General features: G+C 40.5%; 1 protein-coding gene across 1 annotated transcript in view; it reads right to left on the bottom strand.

Annotated features, from left to right (window-relative positions):
- LOC130906557 (polypeptide N-acetylgalactosaminyltransferase 10-like) overlaps nucleotides 1-23,755 on the bottom strand; it is a 58,095-nt gene that overhangs the window by 19,820 nt on the left and 14,520 nt on the right. Inside the window, exons 3-5 of the mRNA XM_057821015.1 lie at nucleotides 21,877-22,015; nucleotides 16,075-16,241; nucleotides 1,216-1,401 (exon numbers count right to left, since the gene is read on the bottom strand). Coding sequence (XP_057676998.1) covers nucleotides 1,216-1,401; nucleotides 16,075-16,241; nucleotides 21,877-22,015 — 492 coding nt within the window. The remainder of the gene's footprint in view (nucleotides 1-1,215; nucleotides 1,402-16,074; nucleotides 16,242-21,876; nucleotides 22,016-23,755) is intronic.

Genomic DNA, 23,755 nt, shown 5'->3' with positions numbered 1-23,755 from the left:
ATTGAGTTATTTATTAGCTGTTGAAAACTTGCACTAAATAAAAAATTCGCTATTTTGGGCAAAAACCTATATGTTTCATGTTGCTATTGATCTTGAAAATATAGGTGATTATCCCTGCATTTGGTTAATTTGTATGCATCTCGCGTAAAATTTGAGAATTCTATAGCCAAGTTTTGTTATACTTATTTAAAATATAATTAATCGGGATTTTATTAGGTAACGACTTTGAATTTTTTTTATGTTGCTGCTCATGGAGACCATATATGCCAAAGGGAGGTGCCTGTTTTGGTTTTAGGTCGCTAGCGGCGTTGGCTTTGAAAATATTTGAATTTTAAGTTTTTGAAAATAGGCCCCCTACGGATCAGCCCTGCGTCCGTGTCCCATCAACTGATAGTAAAGTCTATGCAACGCCATTACCATTACTGAGGATGTGAAGCGGCGTGTTACTACAATTTGGTTGAATGGAGCGCGAGTTGTCTGATTTTGTCACACATCCGCCTGCCTGCATATCCTGGAGAGAGCAGAGCCGGAGGTGGAGAAGGGGATGTGCTGGTGACGCCGTTGCAAATGCGATGATGATAGGCTAGGTGGGCGGCTTATGCCCTGCTTCACTGACTGCACACTCTGACAAACACAAAGACAGCGATAATGCCCAAGTAGGTCTTCAAACTTGAATTATTCAATATATTAAGTTAAATTACCAACACTGGTCATAATTATGACGGTCTTATGACAGTCAACCCACTTTCAAATAAAATGGTACCCTATTGTGTTTACGGGGTTATACTGTTGTATTGCGCTTCATTGTTTGCACCCTGGCTATATCCCAGATTTTTTAAAACTTTTTTTTTTTTTGTGGCAACATATGCACAAGTCCAAATTTGGAGATGTGCAAGTTCAATGTTGTGACAGTGTAACACGTAATACTGCCCTTCTCTGTTGTGTTGCTGCTCCTTGTATGGTCAAGTAGAAGTTGTTTTTATAATTACCATACAGTCCAGTTGGCAGCCCTTAACTGTTTTATATTAAATGTTAGCGTCATTTGTTTTCCCCAGTGTATTCACACAGGAAAAAACCCATACCTCACAAGGCTCACATCACACCATATTCTCAAAATTAACACTTCACATTGTGCTAAAGTGCTTCCTCATTACTAATTTGATGAACAATAGACCTGAAACAGGCCTCGCAATGAATATTAAACACATTCCTTACCAAGTAGTGGAGGCAGCCAGTTAACGTTGGCCTCGCAGTGCGAATCCAGGAATGTGATGACCTGGGCCTTTGCAGCAGCGGCACCAAGGAGTCGGGTCCGGATCAGACCTTCCCTCTTTTTGGTCCTCAGGATACGCACTTTCGGCAAGCGGTTCATGTACTCCTCCAGCGCTGCCTTTAGGTGCTCTGTAAAGGGTTACATTTGAAGGACATAATGAGGTCCTTTTCACTGATTTAGCTCATCCCGCACCAAGGCACACTGAGGATCACCTTAATAAAAACAGAAGGAAGAGGGCAGTCCGCATTACTTTGTCTTCATGAAACATACCTAAAAGCAATTCAGATTGCTGTAAGACAGTACTTCTCAAATAGTGGGGTGGGCCTCCCCAGGGGGGCGCAGTTGAGCTCTGGGAATATACTTTTATGCCATACAAGAATAAATTGTAATTGCACATCCACTCAGTGGGTGGCAGTGGCGCTCTCATTTTCAGAGTGTGCACAGTATTTTTGAACCAAACAAGAGCACACAGCAAAGAGCACTGCAGATATGATGAGCTAAGACGAGAAAATATGACAAAGCATATGTAGCGTTTGACTTTGGGATTTCTTCGTCTCCTACAGTATTTAGTCTGTTTACTGTGTCTAAAAGAGTTCGCAGCAGACAGCAGGAAGCCAAATTAAGACATCACTTAGACATTCGACCCCAATCACACTAATAAGCCGCTTGATTATTATTATTTTTTTCAGCGAACGTGCCGAATATTGCCAACAATCGTCCCGCTCTGTTACATCAGTAAACCAGCTATCCCTGTTACCATCATACTGTATAAGGTGGCATACCAAGTTGATGAGTGTCCAATGACACTGTCGTTTTTGTTCTATTTATTTGTGTTTTTTCAGTCAAATTGTTTGTTGTATTGTCCTAGTCAATTAATTTGGCTAATCAATTTGAATTGATTATTATTTATTGATTTTATTAATTTTTATTTTTCAGAATCAAATGGTCAAAAAATGTACTATGAGTGTATTTTTACAGTTTGGATATGACTTTTTTTTTTTTTTTTTTAAATACTGTACAGGCAAATTGATGCAATTTTAGTCTTTTGTGTGACTAACAAAATAATGTTATATGTTCTGATCTATATTACTTTTTTTCCCCATTAACATTAAAAAGAACCCAATGTTATGTGTACTTATAATAATAATGATACTATTGACAATGGCGGCAGAGTGTTGGGGGGGGGGGGGCGAAACGTTGACGTCTTCCTGGGGGCGGGCAGAAAATAATTGAGAAGCACAAGACATTTTTCGAGTTCAAACGTGCTATGTGATTACATTTTCAACATAAAAAAAAAAAAAATCAACAAATTTTGTAGTCACCCTATCCTGGCTCCCCGCTCACCATGCATACCGCAACTCACACTCTCTGTTCGAGTGGTTGTTTTAAACCTCCCCAAAGTCTCAAAGTATAACCAATTGATTGCATAGAGAAGAACTTGAAAAAGTCACATTCTGGACATTTTCAAACCAAACTATCTTACAAATGATTGATACTAAAAATGGTCAAAAAAGAAAAAGAAAAAAACCACTTGTTACCCACGGTTTAAAAAGCAACAGAGCTGTAAAGGACAGAATGGGTTAAAGCTGCCTGAAAGGGGAAAAAAAGGCTCTGCTATAAATCAAGTTGAAAAAAAAAACTCCTGAGTGAGTCAAATCCTGAGTGGCAAATTAATTCTCTCGTGAGACGAGACCCCGAAGAGGGAGGATAGGGGGTATGATCACAGTGCTTAATTGTGATTGGTTCATTCCTCCCTCCCCCAATAAATTGGAATACGGCTCAAATTGTTTACCCAACACAAGGAGACGATTAATCACGCTAATGACCGCGCGGAAAATGGCGGCAAACACATTAGTCTCTATTAGTACGCTGAATAACGAATGCGGTGGTCAATGAGCATCTGGAATGCCGGGTAAATGAAGAAACCCGGGAGGTGGGTAGGTAAGAAGACAGATGCATAAGTAGAAGGTAGTAGTATCAAGGTATTAAGGTGTAAAGTAGGTACATATGTAATTAGGTCAGCTGATGGTAAAAGGTAGGTAAAAACTACAGAAGGTAAGTAAATGAGAGCAACATCTCAATCAATAGATGCTCCAGATCAGTCTCGATCACCGGTCCATGGGCCACTTGCAACAGGTCCACAAGAGAAAAAATTACTTCCACTTTAAACCCATGGGCCATGGCACACGAATATAGACAGGGTTCCTACAGGTTTCCAGTAGTTACATTTAAGACCTAATGAAGAAAAACAAAATCCGTGAATTCGTGTTCATTTATTTCTCGAAAGTGGAATGTAGAACATGTGCAGGGTGTAAGAATGCAACATATTGAATAGGCTACTTACGCGACACCACCACAGCGCAGAACCAGAACACAGGCCAAGTAGAGGCGTTCTCGTTAGCATTAGCATTTAGCATGGCGAGCGTCATCTTAAACTCTCGGGTAACCACAACACCACTGCTTTCATGGTTGCTGTGGACCCAAACGATGTGCGTGGATCCACTTTCGCAAATCCACTACCAATCGAAGCTGGGCTGTGATGCAGGGGGGCTGCAACACTATCAGCTAGCTGGCTAGTGTTAGCTGCTGTCTTTTGCTTACATTAGCAGCTTGCTGGCTGGCTTTAGCTTCTGTCTCATCAAGCTCGTGAGCAGCTGGCTGTCTTATACAGGCAGATTGAAAAAAGGCAGCAATGGAGGGAGTTTGTTTCTTTCCTAGCATGGAGGTTATGTGCTTGGGCAATTTAGCATGGGACTCTAGTGCCTTCATGCCCATTGTACACAGCGGAATATTTTTTTTGCATTCATTAAAATCCTTGAACACAATGCTATCCACTGGTTTGAGCCAAAGGCGAAAGGATGGTTTACTCAACCACGCTTTGTTGAATTTACATTTTCCCAATGCATGACTAGGTGGAAAAAAACTGAATTGTAGATCATGACATTTTGTCAGGACTCCCATCATGACACGGGATTCACACGTGACGGGATTTTGACCCAGAGTTGCATTGCGTTCTCAATTATTGGCTCCTTTGCCCCATTTAATTATTTAGGCTACATTATTTAATCAAAATGACAAATAACACTTTTGAGCTGAAATGACACACGGAGAAGTTACATACATCAAAAATTTTAAGACCCAGATATGAAAATTCAATACTTTTAAAAAACTTTTTAAGACCCTGCGGGAACCCTGTATAGAGATCGGGAGACAACAGCGAGCTCCACCTCAGGGTTTCCAGATTATTTTCAAAATCAGACTCCAGCCCAGTCATAACATAAACATAACTCCCCAATCTGTCAACACCGCTGCACCTACGCACTAACTGTACGTGCACAAAGGCTGAGCGATAGCAGTACGCAGGTGGCAGCACGGAAACCCATTCATTGTGTTCATCGGTCCTTTGTTGAGTTTTCCCCGAGCATTGTGACACTTAAGAGGCAGGTCAACCATGCTCTCGACAAAACTTGGCGTTAAAAAACGTGAAAAAAGTATGTATATAAACATACAGTTGCGGCGCAATCTCCGCAATCGAATCGTTTCGCTTTGTAGGCCGGAATCAAAAGTTTGTGACTTTGCCTTCTGTTTTCGCCATCACCATGTAAAGGCTAGGCCATTCAGCAACAAAATCGTTGCGTCTTTGTGTCGCAGCGTCACCATGTAAACGGCCCAATAGTGTGTTTGGTCAATTTCATTACTCATTGATTAAACCTGTTGTGGCGGGCTCCTTGTGTGTTGACCAATCCACTGCCTCTTGTGTCACCCACCTGTGCTTCATTGTGTCGTTACCCCATGTTTGTATTTAAGTTCCCTATGTGCTGCCTGTTCTTGTTGTGTCATTCTCGTCTCAGTCTGCGTCCAAGGCCCTGTGTTCCTGTTCCTCTGCCTAAGTTTTGATACCCAGTCTTTTGTTAGTACCCTGAGTCTTGTTTACTTCTTCTGGTCTTTTATTTGAACTTTATGTTTTTGTTACGATCGTTAAAATAATTTTGAGTACACCGACACCCTGCCTTGCCTCCCCGTGTTTTTCCCTGCAATTGGGTCCACCTCGGCTGCTCGCCAGAGATCATACATAGAGTCTATAAGCTAAGTGGTTGAAAGGGGTAGAGTGTACACAAATCAGCTCTGTGATCTAGAACCCAGTAATCGTCTGAATCCCTTGTGAGTGTAAGCCTGTTGGTGACCAACCCCCACAGCCTTTTAAAAACATTGTCTTTTAAAGGCTCTGGTGAGGCGGGCTGTAGCCCGGAAGAAGGGTGTTTTTGGGCGTTGTTTAGGATTATTGCCCGTTTCTGGATTTGACAGGAGAATTCGGGCATTAGTGTTGTCAGGGCAACGAGAGTTAGGGATTTTGCCATCCTCAGTGCCACGTGAGTGCTGAGTGTTCACTTCTCTGTCGCGGGTTCCTTCATATCAGATGTTCCTTGTGGCAAGACAAGATGTCCTGCCATTTGTTCTGGACTGTCCAGAAGAGCTGATTGCAGGATTTGGTGATGCAGACGTGGGCTTGTATATGTGTTGCCTATCACCAGCTTGTCAGCGTCAATCTTACTCAGTTGGCTGCATGACGCTCGCGCTGGGCTTTCACGTTCAGAATGAGTCCTGTATCTGTTCTGCCCTTATCTCCCCGTTGTCTTCACGCTGCAAATTCTAATCATTTCAAGTCCAACTGTTCATAATATCAAATATAATCTGCTTTTTTTTTCTTATACTATAATATAAATTCTATTTTTTTTTTTTTTTTTTTTTTTTTTACAGTGGGTGTGTTAGAGTAATACAAACAGTCAAACAGTGTATATGAGAAAAGATACGATTCCCTGATTGACTGTTTGTATTCCTCCAACTCAATATAATCAAACAGTAAATACCAGAAAAGATATCATTCCCTTTAACGTGTTAAGGCTTTTCTATGACAAAGTTAACACAATGCTATCAGTCAGTACATGCACAGAAACCTAACATTCCATTCATTTTTAAACGACGGGATTAAAGCAAGACTCCTAGCATAGAAGAAAAGCGTTGCAAGCTTCACTGTATGAATCTCAAAATCAATAGGAACCACGCTTGACTGTACATCATAACTTCCTACTGATTATTTGTAATAAGGTGAGACAAATTTCCGGACCAATTCCAAAAGCACACTAGTTGTGAATTACAGCTCTAACTTAATACCGAGGCGGGAGAACGTGACAAGGGCTAAACAGCGGGTGTTGTTTACACTATAGGTAACGTGTATCACCCTGAGACAAAGACATTAGAATCGATCGGCACCCACTGACACCGGCTCGGCGTCTCTCTGAAGCGCTATAGCCCAATTATCTGCTTTTGTCACGTCGCGTCGCATCCCGCCTTCGCCGTCACACTGTGCCGAGCGCCATTACCTCATTATCGCAGCCACACACATGCACATGATGGCATTCTCGCACACCCTAATGAATAAACATGCTCAACATTCAGGGTTTTTTTTTTTTCCCCACAGTTGTTTCACCTCGTTTCTGCCCTCCATTTCCTAAAACCATGGCCCGCATGGCTAAGGGTTGGCGTAACTTTTGACAGCAGCTTCATTGACATCAGAGCCCCACCCATCACCCATTAATGAAACCATCTTGAAGGTGAAAATCCCTTCATCAAATGGCTGTTGGTCATATACAGCGCTAAAGGGACAGTGAGATTACAGCATAATTTACATTGAAAAAGCAAATGGCCAATAAAAATGCACAAAATCTCATGTAGAGAAAGACTCATGTAGAGAAATTTTATTTTGCATTTATTATTTCATTATTTTAAAACAATATGTATTCCTATCTAGGTCATTTACTTACAGTATTATTTAGTTTGAGACCAGAAGACCTGAGTGGTTCAAGACCCTCTTGGAACCACTGTTGTTTTTGGCAGCCTTTTAAGTTTTTGTCTTAGTCTTTTAGACGAAAATACTTATTAGTCTTAGTCATATTTTAGTCCTTTCAAAATGTGTTCGTCAATTCTAGTTCTAGTTTGTCTAGTTTTAGTCAACCAACACTCAGACCAATTTCGTCTACAAAGTAGTTTTAGTTGACAATTCTCAAAATATTTTTGTCTATAATCTTCAAAGATTTTAGTCCATGAATGAATAAATAAATACTGTGGATAAATAAAAGGTTTCCAACAATTTCAAATGAGCATTGAGACACGAGCACATAATTGTAGAGTCTACAACACAGGTGTCAAACCGATTCCAGAAAGGGCCAAGTGGGTGCAGGTTTGCTTTCCAACCAATGAAGAGGACACCTTTTCACCAATCAGATCTTTTACATGTGTAATCAGTTAAACTTTGTCAGGTGCTGCTTGTTTCAGAAGGAAGTTCATTGGTTAAACTCTCTGCACGGTATCGGTTGGAACAAAATCCAGCACCCACTTGGCCCTTTCTGGAATCGGTTTGACATCTGTGGTCTACAAGGATCAATCGCCATCTCCATGATGATAATACACACTCAGCAGGAAAACTCACCTGGACGCCACAAACTGTATGTAAACAGTTTTCCAAGAGTTTAAGACACTCACCGAGTCACCGCGCTAAATGCTCATGCTAACGCGAACGCTGTGCTAATACTACAAATTAGATTAGTGTGTGATGATCACTCAGCACTGACCTTTAAAGGTTAAAGCAACATGGCATAGCCAAGATAAGAAAACAAAACTTACCAAGCAGCACCTGACACATACAGTATGTTTCACAAGAAGAGCCTTGAATGGGCACACGTGCATGTGTGTGGGTCTGGGGGAGGCGCAACAAGTCACATGAGTGACACAACCAACCATTGCTAAATGCGTGCTAACTACACATACAATAAGATATTATCACACATTGTCAATTAATGACGGAAAATTTGGCAAATTTTCATCTCGTTCTCATGTTGTCAGTCGACAACTGGCATCCATCTCGTTATGTTTTAGTCTCCCAAGACATGTTTTTACCGTGTCATTGTGACGTCATCGTCATTAGAAAAATTCTTCGTTGACGACATATTGACTGTATTGTCTGTTTTGTCTCATTGTAGTTTCAAGATGTCTTACTGTATGTACTATGTTCTGTTTTGTTATGTTTTGTCATCTTGCTGTTCTTCAGTCTAATTCAGAAATTAAAATAATTTGCAAGTAGAGGATGCCGGCCTGGCTGTTATTGCAGCACACAAAAATAGCTTCTTCTACACTCACTATAATAATACTTTTCCAGGTTTATGCGTGAACTGTCCCCCATGACATAGCGAAAACAAAATATAGAGTACTATATTGGCACACATTCTCTTACACGTATGATCACCACAGTAGTTTTGGAAGGAGCTAATGTCTAGCATCTAATTATGATCTAAACAAATAAATAAACAAAATGGATGGTTAAATGTAATACGCTGTAAACATTTGAAAAAGTCGTACTTACATTCTTTGCCCATCTTACAATTTTCAAGGACTATTTGTGCATAGTCACTAACACTATAGATTTTAAACGTTCTCATACAAAAAGCTGATCCGTGACATCCGTCCAATTGTTACATTTTCCACTAGTCTTCAGACTTTGAGCAATGATTCATCTTTGTCAAACTCAAACATAAAAGTATTGACTATGAAGGATAGCTGAGGTTGAAGATCAAATGAGTCCGTTGTCAACCTTCAAACTTTTGAAAGCTTTGACTCTAATTTGTCAAAGCAGGATTATTATTGCTTTTTGGGTGCGTTCAGATCAAAGATAATTGAGGCAGTTGAGGCCACATACTGTAGATGTTCGCTAATCTACCATCTATGTCTTCTCTCGCCATTTCGGGCATTAATTTTGCACACCTTATGTGTGCCGTTCATCACTGCCACAAGCTGAGTGTGTATTTATTCAGCTGTGGAATTTTGTGCACATGAGCTAACCAATGACGGAGGCCTGCCACGAGCAGATTGATGGCCCAATTGCTTACGCCCCGCCACTGTTGCTCGCCCCCAACAGGCTTGCAATACTTCACGTCTGCTTTCACGCTTTAATCCTCAACCTTCCCAAAAAAAAAAAAGCAGTGCCAAATGCGTACGGCAAACCTTTTAACAATCAAACTTCACATGCTTGTCCATGTGTCAAAATGCCCAAAGAAGACGCAGGCTACGTTGTTGTTTTCACCGTGTTTGTTTCTTTGTGGATGTCGAGTGTTGACTCACTAATGCTTACAGGTGATTTGTCTTAATACTAGGTCCCCCTCACACATTACGAACACTGCTTGCATACTCACCCTGCACTGTCACACCCTAATTTGACCTATCCGAATGGTTGAAATGTGTATCCCCTCCCCAAATGGTGGCCTATTGGTAAGTGTAGTTGTAAATAGCCTGAATCGTTACCAGTCTTGAAAAAGTAATTTCATTACTGATTATGCCTCAAAAAAGTAATTTAGTTACTTTAGTGATTACTTCTTTTTCAAAGTAACTAAGTTACTATAAAAGTGATTTATCGGTATCTTTTTACCATTTTTTTCTCCCTTTGCTGCCTCAACATTAGAGTGACAATGGAAAAATATCATCACACGTAATTGACTTTTCTGATTAGTGAACTTAAATAGGAAGATCAGAATTTTTCGCATAAGGTTTAATCTTCGAGGTAGTGGGGGGTTTAATTAGTCGATGGTATTGATTTCAACCACCATTGACTCGTGCTAGCTTAGCCACTCCGGAGCGCTGAAACGAACAAATAACTGAAAAACTGCATGGAATTTGTTGAAATGAACTCCACCGACTAACTAAACCCCCGCTAACTCAAAGATTAAGCCTAGTGTTAAAACAAATGAATTGCACAGTGCAATAAACACAAAGGTGGGGACAGGCGTGAACGTGCGCGCGCAACCCGGAAGTAGGCCGTACACACACGCAGTCAATTTGGCTAACAAACGTGGTGGCAACTAAGCACTTGACACTCAATCGGACGTACAACACATCCCGAAGATGCTAAACAAAAACGTCACCTCACAGCATAAATGTACAGCACAAATATGATGTAAACAATGCTCGGAGACTACCCTCCGTTGCAACAGCAAAGCTACGAAATAGCCGCGCAATGTAGCAGCTACAACCTATTGCTGGAGCACTACATAATGAAGGAAAAATACTTTCATTCATGCAAGCACACAGATCAACATTCCCTCGTACATCTGAACAGGTGGCTGCACTCGGCTGGAATGTGCATCCTCACTCCACATGGCTCTCTCAGTCCCAAAACACTTAGCACGTGTGACTCGAGACCAGAGGTTGCGCTAGACATTTTCGTTGTCTGTCATTTTGACTGACAGGGTCATAAAAATCCGGTCATAATCTATTTTTACCCGTCACTTAAATTTTTCAAATGATAATGATGACATATTCAATAGTATTTAGTTTTCATTCATTTTTAATTAATATTGTAACACTTGCTTGGCGGCGAAAAATTAGACACGGAAGTCGTATTTTTCTCCCTCTTTTTACTCTGCTTACCGCCAACAACACCAACAAAACAACAACTCCACCCCCAAAGAAAAAGAGGCAACTATATAGACCCCAATCACCAACGTCACACAATGATCTTAATTGTGGTTGTCAGCCCAAAATCTTCTAAATATATGTTAAATGCATCTTACCAGATATAAAATGACTACTACATAGTCTGTGGTGATCGTTTGGTGCCCAGATTTCTTGTCGAATTACAGCAGTCCATCTCGCTCTCCTCTTCGGGTCTCTCAAAATACGGTAGAACTTCAAATCTCTCCGTCTATCTTCTCTGTTACTGCAACCAACCGCCACACACGCCTTCACCATTTTGATTATTAATGTTAACGAGCAGAAAAAGGAGGCCGGAATAGGAGGCATGTACGTAGCGGTAATGTGTAAACACGACGAGCTGACGGACAATATGGCGGTTCCAGTCAGGGGGGCGGAGTTGTGACGTCATGTGATTGGGGTCTATACACAGGCGGCAATCTAGTCCACCAATTGGATGATGCGCTGGCACACCGGGTGCACCAATAAGAACCTCGCGTTGATGTGTCAATCACGGTGCTGCCGCCAGACCCCGGTGACGCTACAATATTCTGACTGAATAGCCAACGACGTCATGCATTAAGAGAGACAATAGCTAATTAATATGCTCACTCGCCACCCTGTGGTCTGGGGTGTGAATTGCAACCTGTCAAAATGACAGACGGACTTCAGTTTTTTCCGTCACCGTTTTAAAAAACCAGTCAACGACGGAAAATATTCGGTTAACGTGACCCCTGCTCGAGACCAAAACAGGAAGTAACTATGAGCGGCTACCATGGAAACGAACGCGTAGTGAGAACCTTTCTAAACCCTAACCTCTAATCAGATTACTGGTTTGTAAAAATGAACGCTTTAGATTGCCCATTACTGAAAAAAAGTAATCAGATTACAAAAATGTGTAATGTAAGTGACATCAGTGACCACTACTTACAGCTTGTTACTACTTACTAGTACTTAAGTTAGCATTTAAGTATATATTCAATGTTTTTGGTTTTTTTTTAATTACTATTCCTTGTTGTTTCTTTTTCTCTCTGAATAACAACCACAAATGTAGGATACCAAACTTCATTGTGGCACATTAAAAAGGTTCCAGCCTTAAAAGACATTCAGATATAAACCCCATGCATTCCTATCTAATGTTAACAAATCAGCAAATGTCCCAAAACTCCCTAGCGCAAATTTCCATGGAAATTTTGCTGAAAATGTTTAACCCTCCTGGTATTCATAAAATGAGATCTAATGTCGAGGGAAATGCTGCTCGCATAAGATAATGCCCAGGCCACAGAAATATTAGCTAAGATTTTTAATAATGCTAATTTTAGCAGGAAAAAACAATTGAATGAGTGTTGCGGTTTGACTCAATTAAACCATAACTGTGCTTGATTGTGGGTACATCACCATGGCAACAGCGGGTCCACGCCGACAACCACAAAGTTGAAGTAGCCGCCTAATTTGTACCTTTTGACTGCTTGGCATGAATAGACACAAAAGTAATGTAATCTAGGCTACCTATATTGTGAAACATGAATGATTACCAAAGAAAAAACCAGGACACGAGCAACACACCTGCTTGTCCTCCTCCTCATACATTTTTACATGGTAATTGTGTTTGCATAGCCATGAAGCATTCCAGCTTCGTGATGAAACCCTTCTCTCTTCCATAATGCACTACCTGCCTATTTATACTGGCGGCCTTTCACCAGAATGGCGCATTGATTTGCGTGGCATTCCGCACAGAAACACTTTACCAATATACCACACTCCTCCTCCTCTGTTCCCATAAGCTCCCTCTATCCAACACTGACATTCCTCAGGCAGTCTCTCATCCAGAGAGAACCATCGATTGAAGCTCACGTTCTGCTTGGGTGTCTGAGGCTTAATTACAGTTGGAATGAGATCTAATCAAAGGGCAGTGGCCCTGGGAGGGAACATCACAGCCGACAGCCCGCGGGGGTTAAAGCCTCGACAATGTAGCTCGGTAATGTTCTCGTATCCTACTTTCACTCTTTTTTGGTGTGTCGAGGATGAAAAGCAAGCATCTTGATCTTTTTTTTTTGTTCCAGAGAACACAACAAAAAAATAATTGACTTTGTCTCTTTGACCAAAAGAAGACAAAAAAAAGATGGTGATGCGTGCTTTGCATTGGAGACTGCGAAAAAAAAAAAAAAAAAAAATCACATTTGACTGTGTCTTATGTACTTCCAAGTATTATGTTCTAACTAAAAGAAGACAAAAAGTTAATGCAACGGACACACATGCTTTTGATTGGACAGCAACCATCCTTCAAATGATCCTGTCAATAGAATTTTTCTTTGCTTTGTTTTTATCTGAAAATTTGAAAAACCAAACTATATCCTGTTTTGGATCGTAAATCACTTTTCATGATGTCACTGAAGATTGTGAATCTCCAGATTAGATTATTTAAACCAAAACACAAAAAAATTATCTTCGTGGTACAACATTTTTGTTCACTAGGAAAGTCCCAATTGAGATTAAAAACATCGTTTTCAAGGAAGCCCTGGCTAAGAGGCAGCCAAAATTACAACACAATTTTATAAACAGTTACAAGTTGCAATAAATAAAAGACAATATTTATGAAAGACAGTCAGAAGCAAGGGAGGTTGCCTCAAGGGCTTCAGATTAGATTTAAAAGTGCTCAAAGAAAAAGCACTTCACTTATTTACGATGTTTCCGTAACATGTAGAAGGGGTGAATACACTATAGTCCCTTTCCAAAGCTCTGTACAGACAAATGGAACAGCAAGTAATAAAGGCAGGATAGGGCAAGCTAAGCCTTAATAAAGTGCACCAGTGTCCCAATCATTTGGTGGAAAAAGAAGGTTATCCCACATGACAATGCAGTTCACAATGATGAGTCAAGCTCTAGCCAAGCATTCGTAGGCATTGGATAAAGCATACAGTGAGGCAAATAAGTATTTAGTCAACCACTAATTGTGCAAGTTCTCCCGCTTGAAAATATTAGAGGGTCCTGTAATTGTCAACATGGGTAAACCTCAATTATGAGAGACAGAATGTGGAAAAAAAAAAACCAGAAAATCACATTGTTTGATTTTTAAAGAATTGATTTGCAAATCATGGTGGGAAAATAAGTATTTGGTCAATACCAAAAATTCATCTAAATACTTTGTTATGTACACTTTTTTGGCAATAACGGAGGCCAAACGTTTTCTGTAACTCTTCACAAGATTTTCACACACTGTTGCTGGTATTTTGGCCCATTCTTCCATTCAGATCTCCTGTAGAGCAGTGATGTTTTGGGACTGTCGTTGGGCAACACAGACTTTCAACTACCAACACAGATTTTCTATGGGGTTGAGATCTGGAGACTGGCTAGGCCACTCCAGGACCTTGAAATGCTTCTTACAAAGCCACTCCTTTGTTGCACTGGCTGTGTGTTTGGGATCATTGTCATGCTGAAAGACCCAGCCACGTCTCATCTTCAATGCCCTTGCTGATGGAAGGAGATTTTCACTCAAAATCTCTCGATACATGGCCCCATTCATTCTTTCCTTTACACAGATAAGTCGTCCTGGTCCCTTTGCAGAAAAACAGCCCCAAAGCATGATGTTTCCACCCCCATGCTTCACAGTGGGTATGGTGTTTCTTCGGATGCAATTCAGTATTCTTTCTCCTCCAAACACGAGAACCTGTGTTTGTACCAAAAAGTTCTATTTTGGTTTCATCTGACCATAACACACTCTCCCAGTCCTCTTCTGGATCATCCACATGATCTCTAGCGAACCGCAGACGGGCCTGGACGTGTACTTTCGTCAGCAGGGGGACACCTCTGGCAGTGCAGGATTTGAGTCCCTGGCGGCGCATTGTGTTACTGATCGTAGCCTTTGTTACTGTGGTCCCAGCTCGCTATAGGTCATTCACTAGGTCCCCCCGTGTGGTTCTGGGATTTTTGCTCACCGTTCCTGTAATCATTTTGACGCCACGGGGTAAGAGCTTGCATAGAGCGCCAGATCGAGGGAGATTATCAGTGGTCTTGTATGTCTTCCATTTTCTAATAATTGCTCCCACAGTTGATTTCTTTACACCAAGCGTTTTACCTATTGCAGATTCAGTCTTCCCAGCCTGGTGCAGGTCTACAATTTTGTCTCTGGTGTCCTTCGACAGCTCTTTGGTCTTGGCCATAGTGGAGTTTGGAGTGTGACTGACTGAGATTGTGGACAGGTGTCTTTTATACCCATAATGAGTTAAAACAGGTGCCATTAATACAGGTAACGAGTGGAGCCTCGTTAGACCTCGTTAGACCTCACTAGAAGAAGTTAGACCTCTTTGAAAGCCAGAAATCTTGCTTGTTTGTAGGTGACCAAATACGTATTTTCCACTTTAATTTGGAAATAAATTCTTATTAAATCAAACAATGTGATTTTTTTTCCACATTCTGTCTCTCATGGTTGAGGTTTACCCATGTTGACAATTAAAAGCCTCTCTAATTTTTTCAAGTAGGAGAACTTGCACAATTGGTGATTGACTAAGTACATTTTTGCGCCACTGTACATCCCAAATCTTGCTATATTGTAATTCATGTTCAAAACAGTTGTTTTCATTGTAAAGATAAAAAAACAATTTGATGCTGTCCAATGAAAACCAGGTATTTGGATGCCCTGAAAATCCTTTGAGTTTCTGCTTTTCATTAGTCAGAGATAATATGTAAATTCTGGGTGGATGGACCATTTGCATTCTAGAGAAAAAGCCCAAAATACTTGCTTAACATTCATATGTAAATGACACTTGCTTAATGATGTGAGGTTGAGCCAAGTGCTTCTTGTTTATGAGGCATTGCTCACATTAGCTTTAGCCTAATGGACTGTTTTAATGGAATGTTTGCTTTAACTAAATCAACCACGTCGGATTAAGTGTCACCATTCTTATTTAGGATTTAAAAAATAGGACTCCTCTCAAGTATTGTATATACAACTCACAGTTTGACCAAAATAGCACAAAAAGTAGTTTGTGCGAGCTTACAGTTATACTCCAGCAACACCACTGAAAGAAAGAAAAACCACAGTGCTGTCATTTCTGCACAGTGTATAAATCGCTAATCTCTCGGTGTAGCCTTTGCTGTAAAGGCGCATGATTCGCCCTTTCAGGGAGCAGCAGGAGGGTTTAATTTCAGCCTCTGATGTGCGTTAAATGAGTCTGAGGCGGCGGAACATCTCATTACCGTGGAGACGTGAGGTAAACGCATCCATCAACGAGGGGTCGTGACAGAAATCGCAAATTGATGAGGGATGTATCAAGATCAGGGAGTACCTTTATCGCTGAAGTCGTCCACCAGGATGACCTCTGCGATTAGCTGCGGAGGCGAGCGGTTGAGGACACTGTGGACAGTCCTCAGAAGCGAGGACCAGCCCTCGTTGTGGAACGGGATGATTACACTGGTGTTGGGCAGCTTCTCGGCGTATAGCTTCTCTTTACAACTAGAGAGACAGACAAGAACCTCATTACATTTGATGATTCGAAAAATTAGTGGAATGGAGTGATGTATATAATGAACAGCATTTCTCCTTCCACATTTCTCGAGCAATTTCAACTTCAAGTCTCAAATTCAATTACCTCGAAAGCACTCCATTTCAGCATTTAGTTCTCCAGCAAACACACAATTGTACACAAGTTAAACCCTCTCATTTGTCAAAGGCAAATGCAGACTCAGAATTGCATTTTCTCCAACTTGCACGGATGAAGAGTGAAGAAGAATTGCACAGTATTTTTATCTTTTAATCCATTTGATGATTAATTCAGCTCGTTGATTCATTTTGAAGATTTGCAATTGTCTGAAGTGTGTGCTACAAATAGGCTTAGAACTCAACAAAAGACTTTTCTCGAAAGCATATGTGATGGATGGTCATTTGTTGAAAACTTTTTGGTAAAACCTAACTAAATTTGTGGAATATAGTTGTGCATCCCCTTGTTTTCAAACAAGGGAATTGAAGAATAGCAGATCAATGCTGGTATTGACCAGTCTCAAAAATTCCAAGTTTGGTTCATGGGCAAGACTTTCAAAATGCGTCGCTAAACTCAAGACAGGTCACAACACTCAGATTACGAGTTAAATGAGTTTAGATTGTGGTCGTATCAATTTCAATATATGTGACAACCAATCAGGTGGTACGTGAGCAAGGAGCTAAACATGGAATCAGAGATTGCTTCAGGCTGTCGGACTCGACAATTGTATTTAAATACGACCGCCAGCAGGCAGAATGGTGTTGTGGTAGACCATTGACCGCTCATCATGGTGAATTCCAACAGTCAGTTGTGCCACGAGGGACACCGTAGTGCATCTGTTGACATTCAATATGTCTACGCACTTCAATTAAACATCGGCAGACATGTCAGTCGCAAGGTTGCATTAACAGCACACCGATCAAACACGCCGCATGGAGGAGTCAGGGACGGGGTCTGTGTCTGACACATGACTTAAATGTATGCAGAGCACCAACAGAGCGAAATGAGAACCGCTTAAGGTCAAAGCAAGCTGACTTTTTAAAGTAGCAATATCATCCCACATCAGTCCTTTGGGAGAAGGTGCTGGATAGGACAAAACAGAAACTGATTTTCAGGAAAAGGTTAAATGTCCAGAGATGGGCTATTGAGAATGAAAGCATATCGGAATGTTTAGGATTGATTCAGTGGGATTCTGAGTTGAAATACTAGATTTTGCTGGCCTTTAATGCAGCATGAAAGGGGCTAGCAGCACCAGTTACTGCTGAAAAGGAGTAGTGATTCAAATGCAAATTGACTCTATATACATTATTGTCTGACTACGTCATAATACCAAACATCACTCCCTGTCCTTTCACTACCCTTTTGCCAAGACCCTCTTGAAATCACTTTTTAAAATCACTGTTCCTTTGATGAATAAATCACCTTTTGGAGGCCTCAACATTCACTCATTTGTTCAAGTGCATACTATATCCTAATAACAATGTAGATACAAAGTACTTATAGGCAAGGGACATCCAACTTTTATTTTTGTGAAGTGTGTGGGACCAGTTTCATGCATTAATATTTTCTGTGGCATGAGGAAAGGTTTAGAACATGTAACTTTGTGGACTTTCCAATATCATTTGAAGTTGTCACAGCCATGGACTTGTAGGTCATTGACAACCTCAGCCCCTATAGGGTTGAATTGCCTGATTTACATTCATGTTCTGCAACAATTTCGTTTTTAATCAGTGGTTTTTAATGATGGGAAAATAATGTTCTTTTGATAGCTTTGACGGATGGCCATGCACCACTTGGTAGAATGAAGTTAATAATCCCCATGTTCACTCACGGTGTCAATAACTTAAGTTCGGCTTTACAAGCAGCCATCTTATTGAAAATTTGAATGCAGCTGTCATTTTCCGTTGGAAGCATTGTTGGGCACGTTACTTTAAAAAAGTAATTAGTTATAGTTACTCACTACTTCTTCCAAAAAGTAACTGAGTTAGTAACTGAATTACTCTATAGTAAAACTCGTTACTAAGGCGAAGAACAGATATGTCATCAAACTTTAAGATGTGAACAATGTTGACCCTTACGAGCAAGCCGAAGACAAATGGAGTAAAGATGTCGACGGGCTTCCACAATTACGCGAAATGGACATTCTGCTGTATTTATTGTTTGGTGTATGTTACTAAACTCATCAGCGATTCCGAAATTACAAATTGCTACAAAGCTACGAACAGTTTTGCTGCGGATGGGTGCAGGACCTGCACATTATGACCGTATCAAACGGCAACTCCATCGTTCTTGCAAAGGTAGGCTATGTGTGTTTACTATTTTTATTGCCATGAACCTGAACGCACCCCAAGTCTTGGATGACAAATAAACAGAGCAGAGTGGACTCGCTACGGCTGGTAGTTTCTTCAATTTATTCAAAGTAAGTAACGCACCACTTTTGACCGTCAGTGACGGTAACGGCGTTGTAACGGCGGAAAAAATAGTTAGATTGCCCAGTTACTGAAAAAAAATAACGCCGCTATGTAGCGGCGTTATTTATAACGACGTTATTCCCAACACTGGTTGGAAGTGAGGGCTTTTTAAACTGAGCAAGAATAAATGTCACACAGGTAAGCAGCTTTCAAAACCAGACAAAGAATCAGTGTTGATGAAAACATTGTCATGTGTTAATTGCTTTTTTCAGCTAAATGTTCTGCAGTGCATGCCCAATTTTGACCGCAACAGAATTTATAAGGCCTAATCCAGGGGTGGGCAAACTGGTCCTCAAGGGCCGTAGTGGGTCTTTGTTCCAACTGATCCAGCACAGACAGTTTAACCAATGAGGTTTCTGCTGAAACAAGAAGCACCTGACTGCGATCAACAGATTTTGTGCTTACAAAACACCAGATCGGTGAAAAGGTTTCCTCTTGATGGGTTGGAACGGAAACCCGCACCCGCTGAGGCCCTTTTTTTTTTTTTTTTTTTTTAAACCCAAGACATAAATTAGGAGGAAGCCATCTTCTACATTGACAACTGAGATTCTTCCATCTGAATTGTGTAACAGAGTGACTCACTTCTCAATTCTTTAGTCTTTCAGAGCAGATTTTGGGACTCAGACTTAACCACCACAGATTCTGGATCTGAATTCTTTATCAAATAATTAAAATTGTCTTCGGTCCCAAAACCAACTCTTGTATTAAAACGAAAAAAGCTATTACATGCTGTAGTGGACCAAACATACACGAGGACACTGGTGTTTCAACCTAGGTGAAAATCCAATTTAATAAAACTCACAAAAGAAACAGTTTAACAAACTTTCTTGGGCCCAACATAACAGAGGTCAACATAACAAAAGGCTTCAACCAAACTGACCTCCAGACACATTTCTGTGGCCGTTTAAATGAGGGCGGACTCTACTAACGACCACCTAAAGTAGGTATGTCAAATTAACTAAACATTGTCAACTTAATAAAACGACAACAGGTGGAAAATATACATATATTCTCAAACTATAGTTAACTAATGTGCATTTAAACAAACAGTGAAAACTTTACTCCAAACAGTCATAATTCAATCAACTTAAATATCCCCCCTTCAAAATGGTAGGTGCCAGATCTTACACAGCTGTGGTCGTTACCTCAAATTGGCAAACAAAATTCAGTAAGCATTCAGACAAATATTAACTAAAGTGTGCATCCATTAGAAAATACATGTCCAAAAAATATCACATAAATAATTAACTAAATCTTGAAACACTAAATTGTGGTGGTGGTGGTAGCCACCATACATGCATAGGTAGATTCAGGACATAACACATATGTACAGAGAACCATTTACCAATTTAAAAATAGCAGTAGTGCAAAGGTACTTAACCATGTCTGCTGTGCAGGTACAGAGAGTCATCCAGCAAAATTAAGTGACCACTAGTAGACCAGAGGTAAATGGGATAGTGCGACAATTATGCAAATGATGCAGTTGTTGTACAATATGAAGTGGCGTAGTGCGAAATTTATTTCACAATTCCTACTCAGTAAGATTAAAGCTTGTGATGCTAGCTCCAAAACACAATGCTGAAAATCCATTTTAAAGTAATAAAACTGGCCATTGGAGGGCAGTAGCGCATTTGGTAAGACCCGCAACCTGAGTCAACGGAACGAACGGCCGGGCCGCACGGCGGAGACGACCGAATGGACGACCAGGACACCAGGCGCGGGAAGTCCGTGCAGGACGACCGGGACCACCAGTGCAGCGGACGATGCCGTTGGGTCTGTGCTGCTCGCCGAGCAGAGCCCGCGCCACCGTGCTCGGCCGCTTGCATCCCCCGCTACCCTCCAGTGTCCCGCGGAAACGCGCATGGCCAAACCAGTTCTCCCCCAGAAACACAACATGCCCCACACAAGTTCATCAGGCGAACTCCGCCACGAGGTAGTGGTCACCACAAAAGAAATACTCAAAAAAATCCATCTTAATGAGACAGGCGGAGATGAGGGAAAAATTTACCCTGGCTGTCGCGGCCACAACAGCGTCATCTCTCAGTTCAATAGTTTAGTTATGTGTGAATAAATTGTTACTTTGCTATCAAAAGCTCTACTTGTCTTGTTGTTTATGTTATTTTGTAGAAGGAAAACATTATTCAGATGTTTGGGATGTCACAAAAGCAAAAAATAGCTGTGTTAAAGTCAAAGTTCTGTTTGAAATGTATGCTTTTACAAAAAGCTCAATTTCTCTGTTTTTTCATCAGAAATTGGAAAATTGCTCAAACTAAGCTATTTTGTAATGCTGATTTCTAAAGAATGGAAAAGGATATGAGCTAACTTTTTTTCCTGCTGAAAGAAGAGAGTCTAATCTCTCTTTTGGTGGGTTCCAATTTTATATAGCAATAGAACAGATTTTTCTGTGGGCCTTGCAAAATCTGTCAAAATCCAGTAAAACGGCCAAGAGCGAAGGGGGTTGCACCAGTGAAAATGGCTGGGAGTGAGTGAGTTAACTTGGCTAGAGAAAATATGCCATGTTGCTTTAGCCTTTCAAGGTCTGTGCTGAGTGATCATCACACACTAAATGTAACTTGTAGCGTTAGCATAGCGTTTGCGCTAGCATTAGCATTTAACGTGGCGAGCGTCGTCCTAAACTCTTGGACAACTTTTTATCTAATTGAAAATAATGTACTGTTTTCTTGTTGAGAGTGTACAGTATTGTCATCACGAAAATCTTTATTTATTTATTTATTTTTGGACTAAAACTTTAATTTTACAGATGAAAACATTTGGAGTAATTAACAGGTAAAACTAGACAAAATTTGTCTAAATTTTCGTTGCCTAAAACTAGACGAAGACGAACACATTTTGAAATAAGTATTTTCGTCCAAAAGACTAGGATTAAGACGAAATTTAAAAGAAGTGCCAAAAACAACACAGAGTATAAATTTGATTATTTTGATGACTGCTAATGAACGAATAATCCAAGCAACAAGTGAGCACTCAAACATAATCTGAGAAATTATACGTTCCTGATCCAGTGACCTGAACTCACCATCATTTCAAATGCCATGCCTCATTATCATCTCACGTTGTAATCTTTGTGTTATGTGTACAGTATAAGAGGAATATCCTGGACGATACCAACATGACTTACTTTGGGTGGCGGATGTCCGGAAGGGAGCGATTAAGTGAGATGCGGTCGCTGACATAGATGTTGAAGCCATTTTCCCTGTAGGCCAGGTCCACACGGTCAGCCTCAGACATGGGGAAAGGTTTTCCCTGTTCGCCATTTCCTATGAAAAAAACATTAATAGAACGCTTTTGTTCTTGTTAACTAAATCTCAGACCAGACCAAGACAGAAAGGAACAGCTATAGTGGCTCTTTGTACAACAGAACTAATCGTTGCACAATGCACGGTCGTTTATGCGCTTATTTCAAGCGGCTCATCAAAATAGAGGTGTTCCATTAGCCTCTCGTCAATGCGCGCAAAAGGCAGTAGGGCACACGCGGCGAGGCTGATGTACACTCAAAGGAGTTCATCAAATTACACGGAGACGCCATGTTCCATTAAGCACAAACGATCTTTCAGCATTTGCGAGCGAGCGAAGCCCTCGTCTTAATAGCTCATTTCAGAGATCAACTCCTCTAATTAACGCTTTGTGCCGTGTGGACGGATCACATTTACTCCAGACTAATCCAACATTCCATATATATTTTATTTTATTGCTGTAAGTGAAAAAAGAATACATCATATTTAAGCAAATAGTGGCTTTTCTCATAATAGCTGTGATGCCGAAATAAGTCACCTAAGATAAAATGCTTGGCAATTTACTGTCTAAGACTTTTTATTTCAAATGGGTCTTGAGCAAGTTTCTGAGTTAGTTGATAGAAGGGCTGCATGAAGCCAAAATTGGCTTTTTGCTGGATTTCCAAAAAGAAGTTCAAGATATATTGCGGTCTCACTGTAAATTAACAATGATTAATTACCGTGTTAGCCCGAATATAAGACGGCCCTGATTATAAAATGACCCCTTCTTTTTCAAGACACAAGTTTGAAAAAAGACTTTTTGAACACGAAATTATTTTTTATACAGAAAATAATTATAGTACATCTGAAACAAATGATATTGACAATATATTTGAGAGAAAACTGTTATTTTGCCTCATTCACATCTTAATATCTGAACATTTAAATATGTAAAGTGCAATCACATTCGTAAATGAATGGCTTCTGGTTTCTGAAATGTAAATAATCCAATCTATTGTGATAAAACAAAAATTGCAATAACTGCATAAACCATCAGTGAAGTGAAGTCTAACTGTAACTGTAGTCTTGAAACAAATCTGAATAAGGAAAAACATTGACATAAAATAATGCAAACTGGTAAACTTGAGAGTAGCTGAGATCTGTCATGACAGAACATCACTTCAATGATATTTGGCGCCTTCTAGCGTTGTGAATGGGGAGAGTAGCTGAGATCTGTCATGACAGAACATCGCTTCAATGATATGTGGCGCCATCTAGCGTTGTGAATGGGTATAATGTCTAGACCGCGAATATAAGACGACACCCTCTTTTTCAGTCTTATTTCAATGTAAAAAACACTGTCTTATATTCGGGCCAATACGGTACTATAATTACATTTTACAATAAAATTGTGGTGGTAAATATCAAGCCCGCCGTTCCCGCTGTCAAATTCGAAGCACCCCTGAACCTCTGAGCCTAGAATGCCCAAGGGTATAACTACAGTGGTACCTCTACATATAAATTGAACTCGTTCCAGGACCTGGTTTGTAAGTCGAAACAGTCGTAGGTCGAGCGGGATTCTCCCATTAGAGTACAATTCGATTAATTTGTTCCACCGCCCAAAAACCTACGCTCAGTCCTTAATAAATACTGCTGGAACAATTACACATAGCAAAACTAATAAATGTTAGGTCTGTTTCCTCCTAGTGTGGTTTGTCCCCGTTGTCCCCCATTGATTTCCCCTGTTGTGCCTGCTCCTTGAGTGTTGACCAATCCGCTGCCTCT

This window comes from Corythoichthys intestinalis, chromosome 18 (genome assembly GCF_030265065.1).
Source record: "Corythoichthys intestinalis isolate RoL2023-P3 chromosome 18, ASM3026506v1, whole genome shotgun sequence".
Classification (NCBI taxonomy): Eukaryota; Metazoa; Chordata; class Actinopteri; order Syngnathiformes; family Syngnathidae; genus Corythoichthys; species Corythoichthys intestinalis.
The sequence above is the reverse complement of the archived record's forward strand: the minus strand, read 5'-3'. Positions and strand labels throughout refer to the sequence as shown.